The sequence below is a fragment of the Arabidopsis thaliana genome, chromosome 2 (assembly GCF_000001735.4).
Source record: "Arabidopsis thaliana chromosome 2, partial sequence".
Taxonomy (NCBI): domain Eukaryota; kingdom Viridiplantae; phylum Streptophyta; class Magnoliopsida; order Brassicales; family Brassicaceae; genus Arabidopsis; species Arabidopsis thaliana.
The window spans coordinates 17,894,795-17,915,385 of NC_003071.7; the positions used below are offsets into that span (position 1 = coordinate 17,894,795).

The window sequence follows — 20,591 nt, forward strand, 5'->3', positions numbered from 1 at the left end:
TCAGCGGTATAATAATAAATTTCATAACTGGAGAAGAAGATAAGAGTGTGGCACAGAGCTTTATCCTCTCTCAGAGTTTCTTCTCCTCTGTGAATCTCCGACAATGGCGATAGCTATGGCGGTTGTTTCTTTCCCATCTCTGCTCAACAAAACAACCTTATCCTCTTCACTCTTCACTCCCACTTTCCTCCCGGCGAAATCCTCTTCACTTCTCATCAAATCATCACCAAAAACCAGATTCGTGGTTTCATCATCCATGGAAGCTGGAATCGGAGTAATGGGGTCAAAACTCGGGATGATGAGTTTCTTCGAAGAAGACGGCACAGTAGTTCCAGTAACAGTCGTCGGATTCCGCGAAGGTAACATCGTAACCCAAATCAAAACCCTAGCCACAGACGGTTACGACGCGGTTCAAATCGGTTACCGTCGTGTACGCGACAAAAAGCTAACTAAACCGGAAACCGGTCATCTCCAAAAAGCCGGTACAATCCCAATGAGACATCTCCAAGAGTTCAGATTAACAAACATCGAAGGATTCGAACCGAACCAGAAGCTTGTGTTCGATGAGATATTCAAAGAAGGTGATCTCGTTGATGTAGCTGGAACCACAATTGGTAAAGGGTTTCAAGGAGGAATCAAAAGGCATCATTTCAAGAGAGGTCAGATGACTCATGGTTCCAAGAGTCATCGAGCTTTGGGTTCGATTGGTGCTGGTACTACTCCGGGAAGAGTTTATAAAGGGAAGAAGATGCCTGGAAGAATGGGAGGGACGAGGACAAAGATTAGGAAGCTTAAGATTGTTAAAGTTGATAAGGAGCTTAATGTTGTCATGATCAAAGGTGCTTTGCCTGGTAAGCCTGGGAATCTTCTTCGTATTACTCCCGCTAAAATCGTCGGAGTTAACATTCCCAAGAACTAGTAGAGAAGAGACTCTGTTTTGTTTTGTAATGTTGACTTGTGTTTATCCATTCCTTGAAAATTTGTATCGAATTGCTAAATCACAGTTTCTTTCTTAGAATTGGAGTTTTTGTATAAGTCGGAAGTATTTCTATGCTAATGTTCTTGAATTGTGATTCAACTGCGATTACAAAACTCGAAAGCGTATCCAAAATTCAGCATCTAAAGTTCTAAACATAAAGAACTAACGAACAATGTAATATATATTTAGTTTGAAGAAATTAAGAAGGTTTAAAATTGTACATGAGATGACAGACAAAAAATGAACATATGAATATAAATCTTTATGATGGATTTTTAAAGAATGGTTGAGAAGCTTTCAATAGGATCAGACTCTTCAAGCATAGAAGCAGCTTGGAAGCAATCAGTAGCATCAGCTATACGTCCATCAGATTTATGAACCATTCCTAAGTAATACCAAGCTTTTCGGTTTGTTGGATCGATCCTCAATGCATCAGAGAGCAAACTTCTAGCCACGGGGAGAGTTGGCTGATGATCTTTCCCTCTTTCGGACAATAACGCTCCAACCGCTACTTTGCAAGGAACCGATGATCCGTCTAGTAATAAACCGTCCAAGAAAGCTGCTAGCGCGGGTTTGAACTCCTTTCGTCCTTCCCACATTCGACCTGATCATTCCCAAAGATTCAAACCAAATTTGAGTAAATCAAGTAATGGATGATTCTAAGAGATTAGTTAAATGGCTTCTTGTTCTTGCCTTCTGTATGCAACATTGAAGCAGAGTATTGTTTCAGCTCTCCGGCTTTTTTCAGACAGACTTCTACGTCGTTCCAATGCGAAAGGCTTGAGTAAAGATAAGCCAAGCCATGCCACACTTCAAACTCATTCACTTTGTCTTCCTCCATCTGTGTTATTGTACAAGTTCTTCAATAAAAAAAAAAAAAGGTTTTGATTGATGATCTCAATAGATTAGAGAACAAAAGAGATTTTGAAACCTGAGAAAGAGTTCTGAGAGGTCCGAAAGATTTCCTTTGCGCTTGAACCAATGCAAGAAGGTAACGATAAGTCTCAACGGCTTCTGTTGGATTTGACTGAGAGATTTTCAGCTTTGCTTTGAGTCTCAAGAGAGGTCCCTGATCCCACTTTGCAGTTTCATCTAAAGCAGCATCAGTCACAACTTCTGCTTCTGAAAACCGTTGTTGAGCTGACAAAACAAGCGCGAGAAATCTCCATCCTTTTAACACTGACCCTCCCGTTGCATCGATGAACTCTTTGGCGTAACGGGAAGCAGCTTTTAAGTTCCGTTGCTCAGCGTATTGAACACCTAACTCAAAGATCAAATCAGGATTATTGTGCTCAAAAGCTATAGCTCCATCTAATGCTTTCAATGATTCTGATTGCAGCCGAGATCTTTCAAAATCCGATGTCGGAACCTTCGCTTGTTTCCCTAAACAAAGTCCTAACATCCTCAAACCAACGCCTTTCAAATGCTCATCCATACCTTGAGCATTGTTTATCGCTCTCTGCGCATAACCCGTACCTTCAGCAGCTAAAGAAGGCTCTTCACTGCAAAGCTTAGCAGCTAACAAAAGCGCCACAAGATCATCGGGTTGTTCGTGTTTATGCAGAGACTTTCTAAGAAGGTTAACTGCAGCACTGTTTTGACCTGCTGCACTATAAGAAAGAGCCAAAGTGTTCCAACGCTCAATACGGCTAAACACACCAGGCATTACTTCTTCAAGCTGCTTGGCGAGAACCGCGGTCTGACTACATAAAGATAACGCAAAGGTAAGGTGCTCAAACACAGACGGATCCCATTTCGCTTTCCCGAGGTTAAACTTCTTTAAAAGAATCATTAGAAGAAGAATGGCTTCTTCTATGTTGTTTCTAGGTATGTACGATCCCTCTATCTGAGAACCTAAACTCGGTGGACTCGCTTCGACTCCAGAATGTAAAAGAAAGACTGCAAAATCTTTTTGAATCCTTGCACAACAATCATTATCAAGATTCCATTGGCTTAAAAGCGCGCGTCTATAAGCAGATATGGCTTCTTGATAATCACCAGATTCTTTCCATAGCGCAGGAAGTAGTTCAACGGCGTGGCTAACGGTTTCTTGAAGTTTGTTATCCACTTGAGCATCTGGTATCCCTTGCTGAAATATCTTCTCAACAGAATCAAGAACACTCTTGCATTCATGAGCAGCCTCTACAAGACCAAAACCCAGCAAGGGAAGATTTAGATTTAAAGACTGTACCAAGATCAATGCCTCAGATTCACATTTTCAAAGGTGAAAGGGAATGATACCAGTTATTCTCCCAAGCTTTTGAAGGGATTTGGCTTTCAAGTAGATAGCTTCAAGGACCAAGTTAGCAGCATGCTGAGAAACTGATTGCTGCGGTTCACGGGGACGGTTTTTCTTAGTAGCCGGTTTCTCAAGAGGCACGGAAACCTGTAACCGCTGGATAGCTGCTTGAAGGTCGATACCTTCAAAGACACGAAGTGCGCCTTCTAAATTCCCTCTTTGGTATTCCAATCTTCCAAGAAGTGCTCTTGCTTCCTGTAACCACAAAAACAAATAAAATCTAATCATTTACTTATAAAAGTTGGTTTAATGGAGTTTGGAAAACCACAAAAACAAACCTCGAAATTGAGAGATAATCCTTCTCTCAAAGAAGATTCAGCTTCTTGAATATTTCCTTCATCAAGCTTTGCTTCAACTTCAGTTGTTTTCATGCAAATCCCATTAGCACAAAGCTGTCTGACGATCTCATCTTCCCCCTTCTCACTAAAATCCGCGGATTGATTCCCGAGCATTGTTCTTCACCTTTTAGACTAAACCCACATCAAAATTTCTGCGTCCATCCAAACATCAATCCACCGTAACTAGCAGCAACTGCATCACTTGGCACAATAAATAAAACCGTGAGAAACCAAAATATATGACATGATTTAAGTCAACGCAAGCTCACAATCAAAAACATTGTAAAGAGAAGAACAGCAACATTTTTCTTCAGACAAAATCCAAGAATTGAAATCATTGTCTTAAAAAGGACCCACCAAAAAAATAGAAGCTTCAAAGACAAAAAGAAATCTTCAACTTTGTCATCTTTCTAACTTTTTTTTCTGCTTTTTTTTTTTTTTTCACTTAGAGGAATCATTATAACCTTAAACAATTCGAGACTACATTCCTTTGATCTGTTCATCGTCACATCAGCTAAATAGATTACATGATAAATGAATTTTCTAATTCTTGTTTTGAAATCAAAGAAGAACAATGTTTGTTCCAAAATTCAGCAAAAATGTGGGTCCTTATTAAGAACAAATCTGTCAACGCCATTACTTTTGTAAGTCATAGATTTCAAAACAATGATGAAATTGAACCTCGCATCGTTTCGATCAGAAAAATCAAAAAGCCAATTTCGGAAAAATGAATCTAACGTACCTACGATCATCGGCTTCATGTTCTTCAGACAGCCGATCGAATAAAGTACGCGAAGAAGAAGAAGCTGCACTGACGAATTTCGCGGCGACAATTCGGATCTGAAGAAGATGAAAGAAACTTTAAAAAATTAGAAAAAGAGAGGAAACTTTTTGTTTTTGATCTCTCTTTGTTTTTTTTATATTTATAATAAGAATGTGTTTTAAAAAAAAAGAAGCAAAACGGAGTCTTAGGAGCCGTACGTGCTTCCGATGTTGCAGAACGTGAACGGGGAGAGAAATAGAAACACCTGTTTTGTCTTCAAAGTTCAAACTCTCTTTCTGTAATTTTCAGTGTTTCTCAAGGCTATTACTGTCATTTCATCGGTTACGAACTAAAAGAGGCTTTAACGCCATCACACACAATTCACAAGCCAATAGCAGTTTCACTAATTTCATTCGGTGTGGCTCGATAGAAGAAGGTAGTAGAAGAGAAGAGCCTAAATGAATTTTAGTTTAAATTGGGCTTTTAAATATTTTCGGCCCAAACTTATTTAGTGTCCCAAATAAGTTTGGTATTTTTATTATCGAAAGTGTTCATACTATTTTAAAATTCTAATATGTATAGCTTGGAGTATTATTGATTCTGGAGTTTGAGTGACTTTAGCATCTTATTACTAAATAATACTAGTATAACAACAAAAGCGTTAGATGGCATTTACACTTGTAAGATAATTTAAATCATATTCAAACCCCTTAAGACTCTTTTAGAAATACAAAAATGAGAAGAGTTTTAATGACTTTAAAATTTCCACTTAATGATACTAGTATAGCAACAAAAGCGTTAGGTGACGTATACATTTCGACGACGATTCAAATCAATCATATTCAAACCCCTTAACCCAAATTATACTTTTCTTTCTTTTCTTATATTTTATTTATTTTTAAACAAAATTTTAAACCCCGAAAATTAAGTTTGGGCATTTTCTTTTATAACAATAATCTCAATTTAATAGGGAAAAATAATTGAAAATATGTAGCTAGCTAGATTTCCCCACACCCATAGGTAATTGTTACAAAAGGTGCATGCAAGGTAAGGACCTCTAGCATTCGAATAATTTGCAAGCTTTCAATATTCCTCTTTTCTTAAAAATTAGCTTGGATTATTATTCATATACTTATCACATTGAAATGTGCAAGCTTGATTTTTGTTATTAATAGAAAATTAATTAACTCAAAGTACATAATAAATATGTTGATTGAGTACTCAAATCACTGATGGTCTGTCCTTTTCATTCTCCTTTGGCGTTGGGAAACATCTAAAGCTTAAACGTAAGGCCTTCAATGATTTGTCCCAATTCAAAATTATCAAAGTTAGTTCTTACGTATAGTCAATCATCAAATCATTTGTAATTGTATAATTATAATTGATATCTATCAAAAATAAATCATTAAGACTTAAGAGTTATGTGTTTATTTAGACACATGATAAGACTAAATCCGAAATAGATTACTTATTTGTTCTTCAATATAGATCAATTAGCTTGAATTATTTGTAGTATTATACAGGTACATTATTGACTGAATTAGTTGTGCATGCATTTATTAGACAAGACCTTGACCTATTGGCTTAGCAATTATAAATCTAGATAATATATAGATATAATGTATTAATGTCTAATTAAGTCAATTCGTATAAGCTAAGAGGTATGAGTTTAGTGGCATCCTTATCAAACAATTATCGAAAACAACTATCTTAATATTAATAATGTTTATTTATTCATACTAGGCCCTAACTCATACAAGTCAGACACTCGACTCATACTGCATAACAGCATAAGTATTAATTTGGAGATTCTAGCAATAACAGTGTTTTAACTTTTAAAGGAACAGAATACACAAATGTTTTTCTTTGACCCCGAGGCTGCCAAGTGGGTGAGGAGTAGTGACGTCGCGTCGTTGAATTTTCTTTGAGCAGTACAAACTACAAACAAACAAGATGGATCCCATTTTGTTTGTCCGTTTTAAGTTTGGCGGTATCATTATCCATGCACAAATCAAAATCACGCAACTTTTTTTATAATTAATTTTCCATAATAATTAACGATGAAACATATTTTCCAAGAAATAATGTAACGTTAAATTAAGCAGGTACATATTTTGTAAAAAAAAGTTTTGGTTATTTTCTTTTGTTGCCATTCATCTTTTGTTTTTTGCTAACTTGTTCTCCGATCCTCGATACATTTTAAGTAGATAAGTCGCATTTACATACATTTTGTTTGTCTCCTCGATACATTTTGCTAGCTTGTTCACCTCGATACATTTTAAGTATATAAGTCGCATTTTAAGTATAAAAGTATCATTGCGTTGTGAGTTTTTTTTTCCATTTTAAAGGCTGGGAGCTGGAGACGTACGTGTGATTTTATTTTTATGGTAAATAAATTTAATACGAAAACAAATTTACTAGTACTTATTAAATTGTTAATACGTAACTTCGTACTTTATACTATGGTTAAATTGTTTGGGAAAAGTTTTTTTTGTTTGTTAAGTTCCAAGAATTTGTTTAGAAAAAGTTATGAACTTATACGCGGTTTGCTTTAAAATGTTTCACTTTTTGTTGGTCAATAAATAAATGAACTTCACTTTGCATGAATACAGATTGACTATATCATACATACATTAAATATACTAATATACGTATATTCGCAAAAATAAAGTACATACAATATATATACGTAGCTCTATGATTAAAAAGCAGCAAATGATTGTAAATGTTACGCACAGTCTGGCAATTTAAAGCCTTCTTTGCATTGCTTCACCCTTAAGGTTTACGTTTAGTGAACTAACTTACATACATTGTGTGGAACATGTAATCCATATAAATTGACCACAAAATAGAGTTGTGAAATGTTTAGTTTCATTGCATCAAAGAGAATATATTTTTTCAAATAAAAGATAGTACTTGTCACTTCCTATATCTCTTACCTGTTAACTAGAAATAAATAAACAAATCCAAAAAAAATGTGTCCTACTTACTTACTAATGCTTCAAGCTTGGTAACACATCAAATTAATATTCTGATATATCATATATCACCTATCTTACAAAGTCATTAATTTTCAGGATGGAAGAGATTAGATTAGGCACTGCTTATTATACGATAAAGATTGATATGGATGCATCATATTTCCGAAATAAAGTACAAGTATTTACGGTATGTGATTTTGCTCGAAACTTAAGAGTCGTTTCTTAGTAAGAAATTAATTAACATCGACACAAATCAAAAATAGTAACGAACATAAAAATGTAACTATATATACATGTATCCTTAAGCTGCTGCTACTACAACAACTCGCTAATCATTAAGTTTCATAACTATAATGGCTTCATCATCATCAATATCAAATCACAAGATTCCAAACACACTAATGTTTTTGGTGATCGTAAACTTTTTGTACCTAATTCAAACTAATTCAGCTGTCAGTATCAGTTCCAATTCCAACTCCCACTTCTCAAGATTCTCGAGACATCGAAGCTCACCATCATCAAAAACCAAACAAGGGTTTCTTGCAACGGTCCAAGAGAGTATGAACCATGCTCTCTTGGCTCGTTCTCTTGCTTTCAACCTCACTCTTTCTCATCGAACCGTACAAACCCACACGTTCGATCCCATCCACGACTGCCTCGAGCTGCTCGACGACACACTTGACATGTTATCTCGCATCCATGCGGATAATGATGAAGAAGATGTCCATACATGGCTAAGCGCAGCACTCACGAACCAAGACACTTGTGAGCAGAGCCTTCAAGAAAAATCCGAGTCATACAAACACGGACTTGCGATGGATTTCGTCGCAAGAAACCTAACCGGTTTGTTGACTAGCTCGCTTGACTTGTTCGTATCCGTCAAGTCAAAACACCGGAAACTCTTATCGAAACAAGAGTATTTTCCGACGTTCGTTCCTTCGTCGGAGCAACGGAGGCTTCTAGAAGCTCCGGTGGAGGAGCTGAATGTTGATGCGGTGGTGGCTCCTGACGGAAGTGGGACACACAAAACCATAGGAGAAGCCTTGTTGTCTACGTCATTAGCGAGTAGTGGGGGCAGGACCAAAATATACCTAAAAGCCGGGACATATCATGAGAACATCAACATTCCGACGAAGCAGAAGAACGTTATGTTAGTTGGTGACGGGAAGGGTAAAACAGTCATTGTAGGTAGCAGAAGTAACAGAGGCGGCTGGACTACTTACAAAACTGCAACCGTCGGTAAGATTCTATAAATCAATTTTCGGTTTGGTTCGGTTCCGTTATTTTCCGGTTAATTATATTTTAGAGTTTTGGTTTGATCCGGTTATTGATTTACTGAATTTGAAAAGCCGCTATGGGGGAAGGGTTCATAGCGCGGGACATGACATTCGTGAACAACGCCGGACCCAAATCGGAGCAAGCGGTGGCGCTCCGTGTCGGAGCAGATAAATCCGTCGTGCATCGATGCTCAGTGGAAGGATACCAAGATTCACTCTACACACACTCCAAACGACAATTCTATAGAGAGACGGATATCACCGGCACCGTCGATTTCATATTCGGAAACTCCGCCGTCGTATTTCAATCCTGCAACATCGCCGCACGGAAACCTTTACCGGGTCAGAGAAACTTCGTGACGGCGCAAGGACGGAGCAATCCGGGTCAAAACACCGGAATCGCGATTCAAAACTGCAGGATCACGGCGGAATCGATGACTTATCTTGGTCGGCCGTGGAAGGAGTATTCGAGGACGGTGGTGATGCAATCATTTATCGGCGGGTCGATTCATCCGTCGGGTTGGTCTCCTTGGTCGGGTGGTTTCGGTCTCAAATCTCTGTTTTACGGAGAATATGGGAATTCGGGTCCTGGATCATCGGTTTCGGGTCGGGTTAAATGGAGTGGGTGTCATCCGTCTTTGACGGTGACGGAAGCGGAAAAATTCACTGTGGCGAGTTTTATTGACGGGAATATATGGTTGCCGTCAACGGGCGTTAGTTTCGACCCAGGACTTGTGAATTGAGCTTTGTAATTAAAGCTCCTTTGATAAATAAATTCTTATATAGTTATTTATGTTGTGATTAAAGTAAGTAATGGTGTGGTATAATCTCTTTTCTTTTTTTATTATTTGTATATTTGGGTGTAACTAAAGAAAAAAAAAAAACAGTAAGTCCTCGAATAAAATCTGAATTTGTTGTAAGAATGGTTTGTATGTTTTACTAGATTTTAACCCGTGATATATAGCGGGGCTATACCTTTTTAAAAAAATAAAAATTAATTTGTTTAGTAGATTAAATAAATATAATTTATTTTTTATATTTTTTAAATGTACAACTCTTTTATATATATATATATATATATATTATTTAGTATACAATTACTATGTTTAATTTTTACTGTTTAAAAATATAGAAAGAATAACAAATAGTTTATTAAGTTAAAATTTAGATTATAACTAAATAATTCAAATTTGAATTATATTTGTTTTATTAATATAATGATATTTTAATATATATATATATATATATATATATGATTTCAGCCGTGGTATACTGTCTCGTATTATTATCGATCTAAAGCCGTCATATCATCTAATCTCGTTCAGTGAAATTAAACATTTCTAATAGATTCACCCATGCTATACTGTCTCGTATTACCTATCGACCCAAACTCGTCATACCATCTAACCCCGTTCAACGAAATTAAAAATTATTTTGTTATTTTTGTTTTAATAATACTTTAATTTAAAAGATATATAATTCAAATAAATTTAAATTTTTTATTTCAAATGGTTATTTAATTTTTTTAAAGTTCATATATTATAAATATTCTAAACCCGTCTTATCATCTAATCTTGTTCTGTAAAATTAAACATTATTTTTTTTAGTTTTAGTTTGAATAATATTTTTATTAAAAGATTTATAATTCACATCAATTTAAAAGTTTTATTTCAAATGATTATTTAATTTTTATAGATTTCACATATTATAAATATTATAAAACATTTTTCCGTTGAATAATTTAAATGTTTAATTAACTATAATATTTATCTTTTAATCAAGTATATATTAATAATGTCCTAAAATTTCTCATTTTTATGTAATTAAAATTGATGGAAATATATTAGATAAGGAAATGCTACAAATTAGGAATATTAATTAATTAATAATAATTGATGGTAATGACATTCCTTGTAAATAAATTTCAACTTGAGAATTTATTTGTTAAAATCGCTGAAAAATGTATATATAGATTTCACAATTTCTCTATATGCTTAAAATTACTTGATATTCTTATCAATTGCTCTGTTTAATTTGGGACTGCAATGAAACTACGTGTGAACGATTGGGTTCGGATTATGGTATGTGGATAAAGGCTCAGCCCATCCATGCAGTGGTTTTGAAATAAGTTAGGATAGATAGTTATTTGAAGCCCATATTAAAACCCCACAACCCATACTATTGTTGGATTATGTTCGTTTTTGTGAAAAAAAGAAGAAGGAGAAGGATTATGTTAGTAATTGGTCAACTTCTTTTTCGTTATTTTCTGTTACTGAAAAGACGATATCTTATGTGTTTATTTATTTGGTGGAACAAACGAATTAAATTGTGATATTTGTTGGTTTAAGTAATATTTTATTGAATAATGTTGGTCAAATGGTTGGTCGTCTAAGATTAAATAATGGGTGGAAGAAACGAATTAATATCTACATGAGTCCAAATTCGACACTGTGCCAATATGCTAGATGCATGCATGTCTTTGATGAGTTTTCCGGAAAACTCTATTGAGCCTTGAAAATTTATCAAAAATATGTATGATGCGGATTAATTTGTATATCATTTTTCATAACCACAATTTCCAAAGAAATAAAAACGTACTTAAGACATTTACTGTGGCCAACTATGTTATGAATAATGAATTCAGAGTGAAAAGATCGATATGAATAATTGAAGAATAGTGATAAATAATTGAAAGCTTAACATATGAAAATAATTAAAAGAGATAGTTAATTAGGAAGTGGTCTTCGTTTTGAGTATTAAAATCTTGCCTCTCTAACAATAGGCAAGATTGGCCCACTTTTTCTATTTCACGGTTCTGTTTTTTAACTCAATATTTGCATGTACGTGTGTATGCGTATGTGTACATTAAATTTATCCCACGTGCAACCCTTTTGTCTCTGTCCGTTTATTTTATTCCTCAGTTTTATTAACCAACCAAATCGTTTTTGTGTTACGCGTAACTTACGGTCTATAATTATTTTAGACCGAGAGTCTGAATATGTTTAACTAATTAGATCTTTCCTACTGTCGATTTTAATATGACATGGTCTTCTCTTTTAAGAATTTAAATTACCGAAAATTGATCTTCAATCCGTTTTACATGGACTTCTCTATGATGATATTTGAACAATATGTCTGTACTACAACAAACATAGTTAAAGATATTTGTAACATCTATTTAGGCTATCGTAATTCGTAACTGGTTTTGTTATATAAGACATTTTCAATGAGTTTATTATATATGCTTTTGCATAAAGTTACAAACACTATATATGCTTGAGTCATGGTTTGCTTCGTGACTCGTCGTCGTCGATCGCATAAATTATCTTTGAGGTTTAAATAAAAAATGAAAGAAAATGAGCGCCGTCATGTTATCCACCGGAGAAAGTAAAACGGAGCCACGTCAACAGTTACGGAGCAAAGTCGCCGACAGTTGTAACGTCAAGCTTAATCAGCCGTCTTCATTTTGAACATAACGTAATAAAACAACCAAACACTCTTTTTTCCTCTTTAACAACAAAAGAGGCGTCAGTGCTTACGTGGCTTTTCACACGTTCTGATTTTCAACATTTTGTAAATCATTATTACTAAATGACCAATAGCATTTATTCTTTTGTTTTTGTTTTACATTTTTAGTTGGGATATTTTAATCAACTAGTATGATAAAGTTTATTCGCCCCCAACGACTTATTATTAAATTAAGAAGAGAATCAAAGAAAACGAATGGTGTAGTTAATATTAATTGAATAATTAGAACAAAAAAAAATTAAAGATAAAGATAAGAGAGAAAGGAAAGTGGAGGTGGGTAAAGGCCATAGCCATGTGCCTTCATGTGGTGGTTGGCCCATTAGTGGACCTACTCTACCACTTCTTCAACTCTTTTTTAGTTCTTATTATATGATTAACACCTTCTTATTCATTTGGTTTCACTCCTAATATCAACAATTTTGTAAATTGTTATTGACCCGAAATTGTTAATCTTTAAACGTATTTTTATGATAGATGTGAAATTTGAAACCTTAGAGAAAACAGTGAGATTTAAGGGATTTTGGAGCTGAATCTTGAAAAAAGATAAATATGATCATGATGATGTTATACAAAAGAATTAAATGGCGTGAAAAATACGTCCGGCGGCAAAGCGGTAGGGGAGAGAGTGATTAACACAAAAGAGATGGGACTAATGCTAAATTATAGCCTTAACCAAACACTTATCGTATTCCTCAAGTCTCTCTTCTCTTCTTTTATATTTTCATGTGTTGTCTTTTCTAAATTGGTTAGTAATATTTGGTGTATATAAATTGTAACGTCATCTATTGGTCAAGCCAATTGAATAATCTCATATTTTGTTGTTGCTCTCTTGCATGGTGAATACTTTGTTATATATCTGATCAATTTTAAACACGTTTTATCTTGATGATGCGAGTGGCTAATTGATTAAGTTTATTAACACTTTATATCGTCGAAATAATCATAGTTATTCTCAGGTTCAATGGTGTTACTTTCTAAACTAACGTATAGTTCAAACTCAGTTTCGAATAAACATCCTCAATCAGTCGTTTCACGAGAGTTGGATTTTGGCTGAATTTTGTTTGTGGAAGTAAATATCGAGCAAGTAATGAATCAATTAAATTGATATTTTGGGTTTTGTTATTTCTTTTGCCTTGAAAATGAGCTTATATGTTTTCCACAATCGATCATATTCCATCTTAATCGTCATTAGTTGTCAACTAATGTTAACATAAATACATACATATATGTATATAGCTTACCTAATTTTATCATAATAGTCTCTATTAGCTGTTCACGTTAATGAATTCATACGCATTCGTCACTAAATTAACCTTTTATAAAAACAAACAAATAAACATAATAGTGTGGTTGGAATCTAATTCCATAATCTGATGTCTGCTCTAAATTGCTCTTTTTTCCGTTAATACCAAGCTATGAACCAAACGAGCTTGATTAATTTGCGTCTAGTACTTAAACATCATCCGAATTATTATTTTGTTTTAGCTAAGATGTATACGAGCATTAATGCTATATATATTGTATTTGGGTGTAGTATACATTAATATTTCAAATTTCAAAATAGTCAAATATATATACCCAAAATAGCCAAGTTCTGTTAATCTATTGGCATCAACTTTTTTCTTCAAGCTCCAAAACATCGTTTTCCACTAATTGCCCATTTATTTATTCAAGACTTTATAACACTAGGTGTAAATTATACTTTTCCGAAATACATGGGTTATACAATTCACATTTCATTTTAAAATTCTAACACATAATGATATATTTACACATCTAAGTAGCCACCAGTAAGCAATCGATGTCAAACCACTAAACCATAACAGACGAATCTACAAAAAATTTGAACTAATATTAGTAAACCCCCAAAGTTAAACATAGAACTGTATTTATTTGCTGTTCACCATTGAAGAAAACTGCCACTTATAACTTCATATTCTCATATTTTTACGCAACGTAACTTTGACGGACCAATTAAGCTCCAAAATTCAATATTTCAAAGCTATTAACACATCTTTTTTTTTTTAGAACATGAGTTATAAATAGTTGAACCTATAGTTTAAATTTAAACTTTATAGAGAATTTGAATAGTTGTGTGTCTTGTGACATAAAAAAACATAAAGAAAAGTTAAGTACAAGGAAAAATAAACATTATTTATTCCTCTCTATCTCTCTCTCTCTCTCCACCTTTCCATTTATATTAACCCTAATATTGTGTCATTCTCAAAAAAAAAAAAGTTTTATAAAGGTTCTCAACTCAAGTTCTCTTCTCTAAAAAACCCAAACAATGGCCTCTGCAGACAAACTCATAAACACAGATGTCCCTGAAAAGGACGTTTTTGCCTTCCACTTCCTCCAATCCCTCTCAAATCTCAGAAAACAAAACCCTTTTGATACTCCGGACCAAAAAAACTACCGCGTGAGGAAGATCAAGAAGGCTGCGTACGTTTCCATGGCCAGAGCAGCCGGAGGGAGTAGCCGGCTATGGAGCAGAGCCCTCTTGCGTAGAGCAGACAAAGATGACAACAAGATCGTAAGATTTTCAAGGAGGAAGTGGAAGATATCATCAAAACGGAGGAGGAGTAACCAGAGAGCTCCGGTGGTGGAGGAGGCGGCGGAGAGGCTGAGGAATCTTGTTCCGGGAGGCGGAGGAATGGAGACGTCAAAGCTGATGGAAGAGACGGCTCATTACATCAAGTGCCTTAGTATGCAGGTCAAGGTCATGCAGTGTCTCGTTGATGGCTTATCTCCCAAATGATCATCAATTAATCATCAACATCATCATCAATGATCGATGTATATAGAGATACGACACATACATAGTCTATTGGATTGGGGTAATCATAACGAATATATATGTGTATATATATATATATATATATATATATATTCTTATATATATACATACGTGTAAGATAGGATACATATATGAAATGTGTGGATATGTATTAGTCTCGAAGTAACGAAAGATTTTTTTCTTTTTCTTTTCTTGAATTTTGATAAAAGGGGATTTATTATTTATCATATGCTATGGCCGGTTTAAACATTAGGGCTTGGTAACTTGCCCTTGTCATATGATAAAAGGGGATTTATTACTTATCATATGCTAAGAGAATTTTCTTTCTTCTTTTCTTTTAAGCTATGCAATTTACTTGGTTCCTCTTGATTGTGTTATTCGTCAATGATGTTTCTATGGATGGATTATATATATAAAGTTATAACATATTAGTTATAAGAAAATTATAGCGGAATTATAACTATCATAAAATATACATTCTGTATTTATATATCTCCTATACATATACGACTGTTTATGTTTTTGAGAAAATATATGATAAATCTAATAATTTTAAAAATATATATTTATAGAATTATGAATCATTTAATTAAATGATTTTTTTTTGTTTAACACGGAGTTACTTGAATAAGTCTTAAAAATACTTGACATTATATAGGTTAAAGAATTTTGTAGAATATATATAATTTAACTCCTTTTTTGTTTTGTATAACTCTTTTTTCAGGTAAGAGAGATTTTTTTTTTTGTATAACTCTAACATTTCATGATTTATGTCGGATTGAATTCAAATGGTCGCTCACAACAACATTATTAACAAAAATTACAAGACTCTGATTACTTGTTTTCTTTATAATCACATTTTCCGTTGGAAGGATTATCTACACGTCTTATTTATGCAGTTGGTCATACTTATATTTCATACGAGTGTCCTACTTTAATTTGTCAATTATTATACACGTGTACGTAAACAGACAAATTGGTCAATTCCACATATTTCACATCAAATATCTGATTCGTGCATTCGTTTTCGTCAGAATTTCATTCCATCAGTCGAATAATATTTGAACAAACTTTCAAGTTTTATGGAATTTTCAAAGACTTATTTTTCCCAAAAAAGAAAACACACAAAGATTAACAAAAGGGAATTTGCATTATACTTGAAATTCTACAAAAACGAGTCTGAATTCAAGAGAAGGTTAATATAGACTCTGTACAACATGTCATGAGTCTTACTAGAGAACCTTTCTTTCTTCTCCCCCAAAACAAGGAAAAAAAAACGATATAATACAGTACTTTCCGATGTGTCTTGAATTACTTTTGGTATCCGATTAACTTTGGCTTTGCAGAGAACTTACATCATCAGCTTTTGTGTACCTCTCACATATGAAATCTGCTTAAGCTATGCTCGATGTTTTGGGGAAAAGCTAATTCAGTTTGATTGATAACACATCATTAGAATATTGTTGAATCATGTTATTATGCCACAGGCATTGGATCCTCCGGTGTGTGAGACTCTGATTCTTCGATACCGTAATTCCATAGTTCTTTAAGCTCTCCTCTTACCAACCCCAGTATGACGGCCAAACCTACAGAGAGAAAACACATCAGGTTTTGTTTGAGAACGATGGAGAGGAGTGTTCAAAAACAGATGGAGGAAAGGGAACTCAAGCTTCTGGTTTTACCGAGTGTGCAGGGTACGATGTACAATAGTGCCGGCTGGCCATGTCCGTCCATAAGATACAGACCTAGGTATGTCAGTAATAGACCTACAAAACAGAACAGGAAGAAACAATGTTTCTGTTAAGTTCCAAGACTGTGAATGTGAGAAGCCATCTCGATTAGCAAGCTATGTTATTTTATAGTCGGAAAATATAAAATAATTGAGATCATTTACTCTGTTGTATAAGCTATGTAACGCCATTAATGTTCACAGAGTTAGTAATGCGTGGACACTTACCTATTCCATAGCCGATAGTCAACCAGAGGAAGTACCCATTTGATATTACCCTCTTTTTTATCTTGTCATATCTGAGATCAAAGAGTGGAGCAAGTATTAATCGTGGGAGAGGATTGGATGAGAGAATCGTTGAGAAAGACACTCTGGAGAAAGTATGGGCAAAGATGGAATTCCAAGTTGTTCTTTGAAGCTCTAAGAATGTCACTGACTAAAAGTACCTGGAAGCAAAGGAAATGAGCAAACCGGGGAAGAGGATGTCCCCAAAACCAATCATGTCATAACCACCCCAAGGATCAAAGAACCGAGGAATCCTTAGTAGCATCGGAATGGACTCCCCAGTGCTGCTGTCTCCTTGGGCAACCTACAAAGAAGGGAGTTTCAAATAAGAATATACTGGCTGAGCTTCTCTGGGCCCTTCAATTACTCAATTATCACAATCGACTACTATTCAAAGTTATTGAGTTATAAAGTTACTTGTGTAAGCTGTTGACAAAACGACAAAGATACTACAGCCCTACCATAACAAATTTATGTGTCACAAAACAAACTTCAATGATACCTTCCGAAACAGCATATTTTTTTGGTCAGAATTGCAGAAACGAAACAAATCACATAACTAGCCCCTTTCTAAGCCTAACCTGGATAAACTGAGTGTAGCAATAGAAATGATAAATTTTCGACTTTGTAAGAGATACTCACCACAATCATAACACTCTCGTGAAATATCAATGGAGATATGAAGACCCAGAAAATGTCATAGACAAATGCGCAGCAAAGAAGTACAGTCGCAACCTGGAGTACAGACCATTATAAGCATAACAGAGAACAATCATAATTCACTACACAGCAAACTAGATAAAATACCTTGATGTTAGGTAATCGAACCACTTGCAAGGCAGTGATCATCAAACATATGCCCTGTCAACAAGATGACAATAAATATTTCACTAAGTGCAGCCCAAGGAACCAAAACTTCTCAACATGACCTCTTCCTTTATGGAAAGAGTGGAATATGAAACTAAATTAACAAAAATAGCAGAAGCGGTGATAAGAGAAATAATGAGAGGAAATGGTATCTAGATGCATGTAGTGACGAAGAAAAAGAGAGCTATGGGAGTTACCAAAATGTCTTGGCCAACCCAAGAATACGATGTGTGACGTTTTATAAACCAGAAAACAGCAAACGCCAAACAAACAATATTCACCAAAAGCGACAACACTGACATTGTTCCAAGCAAAGGGAGCTTCACAGATTTCCGAGCAAGATGTCTGCATTTTCTGCAGGCGGAACAAACATATATCTGTTAAGAGATGTTGACCAGAAAAAGAGAGAAGTGAAATAATCAGGAATATTTCAGAATACCTCAATATAACAGCCATAATGATGTTGTGCATACCCTGAAAACAACAGCCACTGCGTTAAATTGACGGAAAAAGCACATATACATTTAATCTAAATTCTAGACAGGTTCAAAACCGCCGGATGTTAATGAAATTACCTGCATGCCGCCAATGCAGAAAAATATGGTGAGCACCCATACAAACCATGATGACATGAAGTAGAAAAGGAGCAGCAGAAATATGGAGGCTGTTACAATAAAAAATACAGCACCAGTGACACTTATATCAAGGATTTCCTTCTCTGGGTCATCTTTTCTGGTCCCAGCACTAGAAACATCCTGGAAAAAATTCAGTAAATTATTTTTTTTTCTTTAAAAAGACATTGTTAATTCAGCTACATAAACTGAAGTTTTGATCACCAAGTCTACAGAATAACAAGAGGCTGCTACGCAAAGTATCTGGGAAATGTAAACTACGTGTATAGGATATCAAAGGCAGTTAATTGTAGAAACCATAGCATGCAAAAGTGCTTAACCACAATTCTCTGGTACACCTTTGCTAGTATGCTGTAAGATTCATTAGCTTGGTCAGGATCTGTAAGCTCTGACCACAGTGATGCAACGACAACAGTTCCCACAGCCATGAGCAATAACAATCCAGCTGTGAGGTCCACGGCAGGACGCTTTGGAGCATACAACAAAAGCTCAACTGCATCATAAAGAAACTGGACTTAGCCTAAAAGAGATTTATACGAATACCAGATGGTTCAAATTGTAGAGCTACAGGACCAACAAGAGAAAAACTGAAGTGCGAAATCACAAAGGCTCACCATTCTTATTGTCAACCATAGACTTGTTGAGAGCATCTCCGCTTGACTTAGAGATCATTAAGACAGGTATGCTCACATTTAGAGATGTGTCCTTTTCCATACATCCCATCTCATCAAGATCTGATAACAGATCATGAGTAAATCATATGATCCAAAGCTACGAAACACGAAAAACATCAATCCGAAACCGTATTGAAAAGAAAAAAACACCTTCTTTGTCATTAATGACTAAGAGAGCAGAAGCACCAGCTGCCTCAGCATGTTTGGCCTTCTCAGTGAAAGCACAATTGCCACGGATCGACAAGGCAATATGTCCATCTAACTGGAACAAACAATGTCAATACAAGATATCAATGAACATTGCCAAAAAAAAAAGTCAGCTTGCACTTCCAAATTACATGGTGGAAGCCATTGACTTCATTCTAAAAGCAAGAAGAAAAGAGAAACTGACCCTGGAAGAGAGATGGGAACAAGAGTCCAAAGGATCTACAAAAGCAGCAGGAAATCTAAGAGCTTGATCAGGAACAGAAGGCAAGGCAGCTCCAAATTGAGCAGTTAAGCCAGTAAGGAAGTCTCCTTCAACACCATCAACCCAATTTAAGACCTTTACCTATATGAAGATCATTTCCACCAAATATAGAATCTCATTAACAAAGAGAGAGAGAGAAGGAAAACTAGATCAATCAACTCCACTGAACCAGAGAGTGATTAGATACGAAGTAAAGATAAGAAATTGAATGCACCATTTGAAACTTATTGGTACAGCCAGGAGACTCGAGGCTGGAATCTTCGGTCCACGATACATCGTCGGCCGCCGCTACCGAAAAACCAAGCAGGAGAAGAATAAGTACTAAGGCTGAATATCGGTGATTCGGCGGATCAAACGACGACATGACGCAATCGACTGAGCAAATCGGAGAGAAGAAGAAGAAGAAGAAGAAGAAGAGACAAAGAGTTGCTGTTAAAATCTTTCTGGGATATATCGGACGGTCGATATTATAGTCTTTTTTATCCTCTAAATTCAATAATTCTTTTACTGTTTCTATTGTGCCAATTTTTGAGTGATTCATTAAAACTATATGATATACGACAGCTCTTTTTGCTCAACTAATCAAAAATCATAAATTAATATATGTCGCATTATGTAAAATATAATGGTTTCAAAAGTATTTTGAGCAGAATTCAGATCCCCACGATGTATTTTGACTTGTCTAGTATGTCAAACAAACAAATAGAACAGTTAAGTAGAGGAGTTTGATTGTAAATTCTAAATGTCATCGTACCGGCCGGTTTAAATGTTCTTCATTTGATAACTATCAAGAAAAACTAAATTATTTAGATAACTAATTTATATGAACTCGATTTATCTGTTTATTTAACAATAGAAATATCAAGAAAAACGAATAATTCAGGAGAGAAACACCTTCTTGGTTATATAAAATTACAAGAAATTTACAGTTTGTACTTAAAATCTTTTCCCTTTGAATTTCGTTTTGAGCTAA

General features: G+C 34.9%; 5 protein-coding genes across 9 annotated transcripts; 3 read left to right on the forward strand and 2 right to left on the reverse strand.

The window, feature by feature from the left end:
* Nucleotide 1: 1 nt before the first annotated feature.
* AT2G43030 (Ribosomal protein L3 family protein) lies at nucleotides 2-1,088 on the forward strand. The gene has a single exon (NM_129864.3). It carries the CDS (start codon nucleotides 104-106, stop codon nucleotides 917-919), a length of 816 nt encoding a protein of 271 aa, NP_181831.1. The 5' UTR covers nucleotides 2-103; the 3' UTR covers nucleotides 920-1,088.
* On the reverse strand, nucleotides 1,089-4,762 carry NPG1 (tetratricopeptide repeat (TPR)-containing protein). 2 transcript variants are annotated; one of them, NM_180051.3, is made up of 6 exons: nucleotides 4,359-4,762; nucleotides 3,557-3,809; nucleotides 3,221-3,473; nucleotides 1,911-3,121; nucleotides 1,673-1,820; nucleotides 1,089-1,583 (listed from the first exon to the last, which is right to left on the reverse strand). In NM_180051.3, exons 2-6 carry the CDS (start codon nucleotides 3,728-3,730, stop codon nucleotides 1,255-1,257), a joined length of 2,115 nt encoding a protein of 704 aa, NP_850382.1. In that variant the 5' UTR covers nucleotides 3,731-3,809; nucleotides 4,359-4,762; the 3' UTR covers nucleotides 1,089-1,254. The 2 variants fall into 2 exon arrangements, with proteins under 2 accessions (NP_850382.1, NP_001324372.1); NM_001337010.1 differs by lacking the exon at nucleotides 4,359-4,762 and having other exon boundaries at nucleotides 3,557-3,913.
* Nucleotides 4,763-7,575: 2,813 nt separating this feature from the next.
* Nucleotides 7,576-9,649, forward strand: ATPMEPCRD (Plant invertase/pectin methylesterase inhibitor superfamily). Its single transcript, NM_129866.5, has 2 exons — nucleotides 7,576-8,599; nucleotides 8,710-9,649. The coding sequence occupies exons 1-2, from the start codon at nucleotides 7,714-7,716 to the stop codon at nucleotides 9,378-9,380; spliced, it is 1,557 nt and encodes a 518-aa protein (NP_181833.1). The 5' UTR covers nucleotides 7,576-7,713; the 3' UTR covers nucleotides 9,381-9,649.
* Nucleotides 9,650-14,212: 4,563 nt separating this feature from the next.
* On the forward strand, nucleotides 14,213-15,416 carry IBH1 (ILI1 binding bHLH 1). Its single transcript, NM_129867.3, has one exon. The coding sequence runs from the start codon at nucleotides 14,453-14,455 to the stop codon at nucleotides 14,921-14,923; it is 471 nt and encodes a 156-aa protein (NP_181834.1). The 5' UTR covers nucleotides 14,213-14,452; the 3' UTR covers nucleotides 14,924-15,416.
* Nucleotides 15,417-15,728: 312 nt separating this feature from the next.
* Nucleotides 15,729-20,215, reverse strand: SPPL3 (SIGNAL PEPTIDE PEPTIDASE-LIKE 3). 4 transcript variants are annotated; one of them, NM_001337011.1, is made up of 14 exons: nucleotides 19,833-20,096; nucleotides 19,541-19,699; nucleotides 19,300-19,411; nucleotides 19,090-19,209; nucleotides 18,814-18,968; nucleotides 18,419-18,598; nucleotides 18,283-18,317; nucleotides 18,041-18,197; nucleotides 17,784-17,837; nucleotides 17,619-17,711; nucleotides 17,138-17,280; nucleotides 16,920-16,990; nucleotides 16,645-16,728; nucleotides 15,729-16,548 (listed from the first exon to the last, which is right to left on the reverse strand). In NM_001337011.1, exons 1-14 carry the CDS (start codon nucleotides 19,980-19,982, stop codon nucleotides 16,439-16,441), a joined length of 1,623 nt encoding a protein of 540 aa, NP_001318409.1. In that variant the 5' UTR covers nucleotides 19,983-20,096; the 3' UTR covers nucleotides 15,729-16,438. The 4 variants fall into 4 exon arrangements, with proteins under 4 accessions (NP_001318409.1, NP_001325361.1, NP_850383.3 ...); NM_001337012.1 differs by having other exon boundaries at nucleotides 16,040-16,548; nucleotides 18,796-18,968; nucleotides 19,833-20,138; NM_180052.4 differs by having other exon boundaries at nucleotides 16,094-16,548; nucleotides 19,833-20,215.
* Nucleotides 20,216-20,591: the final 376 nt, after the last annotated feature.

Coding starts and splice junctions, on each gene's coding strand:
- AT2G43030 (NM_129864.3), top strand. CDS start 104: ATGGCGATAGCTATGGCGGTTGTTTCTTTCCCATCTCTGCTCAACAAA.
- NPG1 (NM_180051.3), bottom strand. CDS start 3,730: ATGCTCGGGAATCAATCCGCGGATTTTAGTGAGAAGGGGGAAGATGAG. Junction 3,122..3,220: donor AAAGCTTGGGAGAATAACTG/GTATCATTCCCT, acceptor TTGGTCTTGTAG/AGGCTGCTCATGAATGCAAG. Junction 1,821..1,910: donor CTCTCAGAACTCTTTCTCAG/GTTTCAAAATCT, acceptor ACAATAACACAG/ATGGAGGAAGACAAAGTGAA.
- ATPMEPCRD (NM_129866.5), top strand. CDS start 7,714: ATGGCTTCATCATCATCAATATCAAATCACAAGATTCCAAACACACTA. Junction 8,600..8,709: donor TTACAAAACTGCAACCGTCG/GTAAGATTCTAT, acceptor GAATTTGAAAAG/CCGCTATGGGGGAAGGGTTC.
- IBH1 (NM_129867.3), top strand. CDS start 14,453: ATGGCCTCTGCAGACAAACTCATAAACACAGATGTCCCTGAAAAGGAC.
- SPPL3 (NM_001337013.1), bottom strand. CDS start 20,159: ATGAATCACTCAAAAATTGGCACAATAGAAACAGTAAAAGAATTATTG. Junction 19,210..19,299: donor AGTCATTAATGACAAAGAAG/GTGTTTTTTTCT, acceptor ATCTGTTATCAG/ATCTTGATGAGATGGGATGT. Junction 17,712..17,783: donor TTCGATTACCTAACATCAAG/GTATTTTATCTA, acceptor TCTGTACTCCAG/GTTGCGACTGTACTTCTTTG.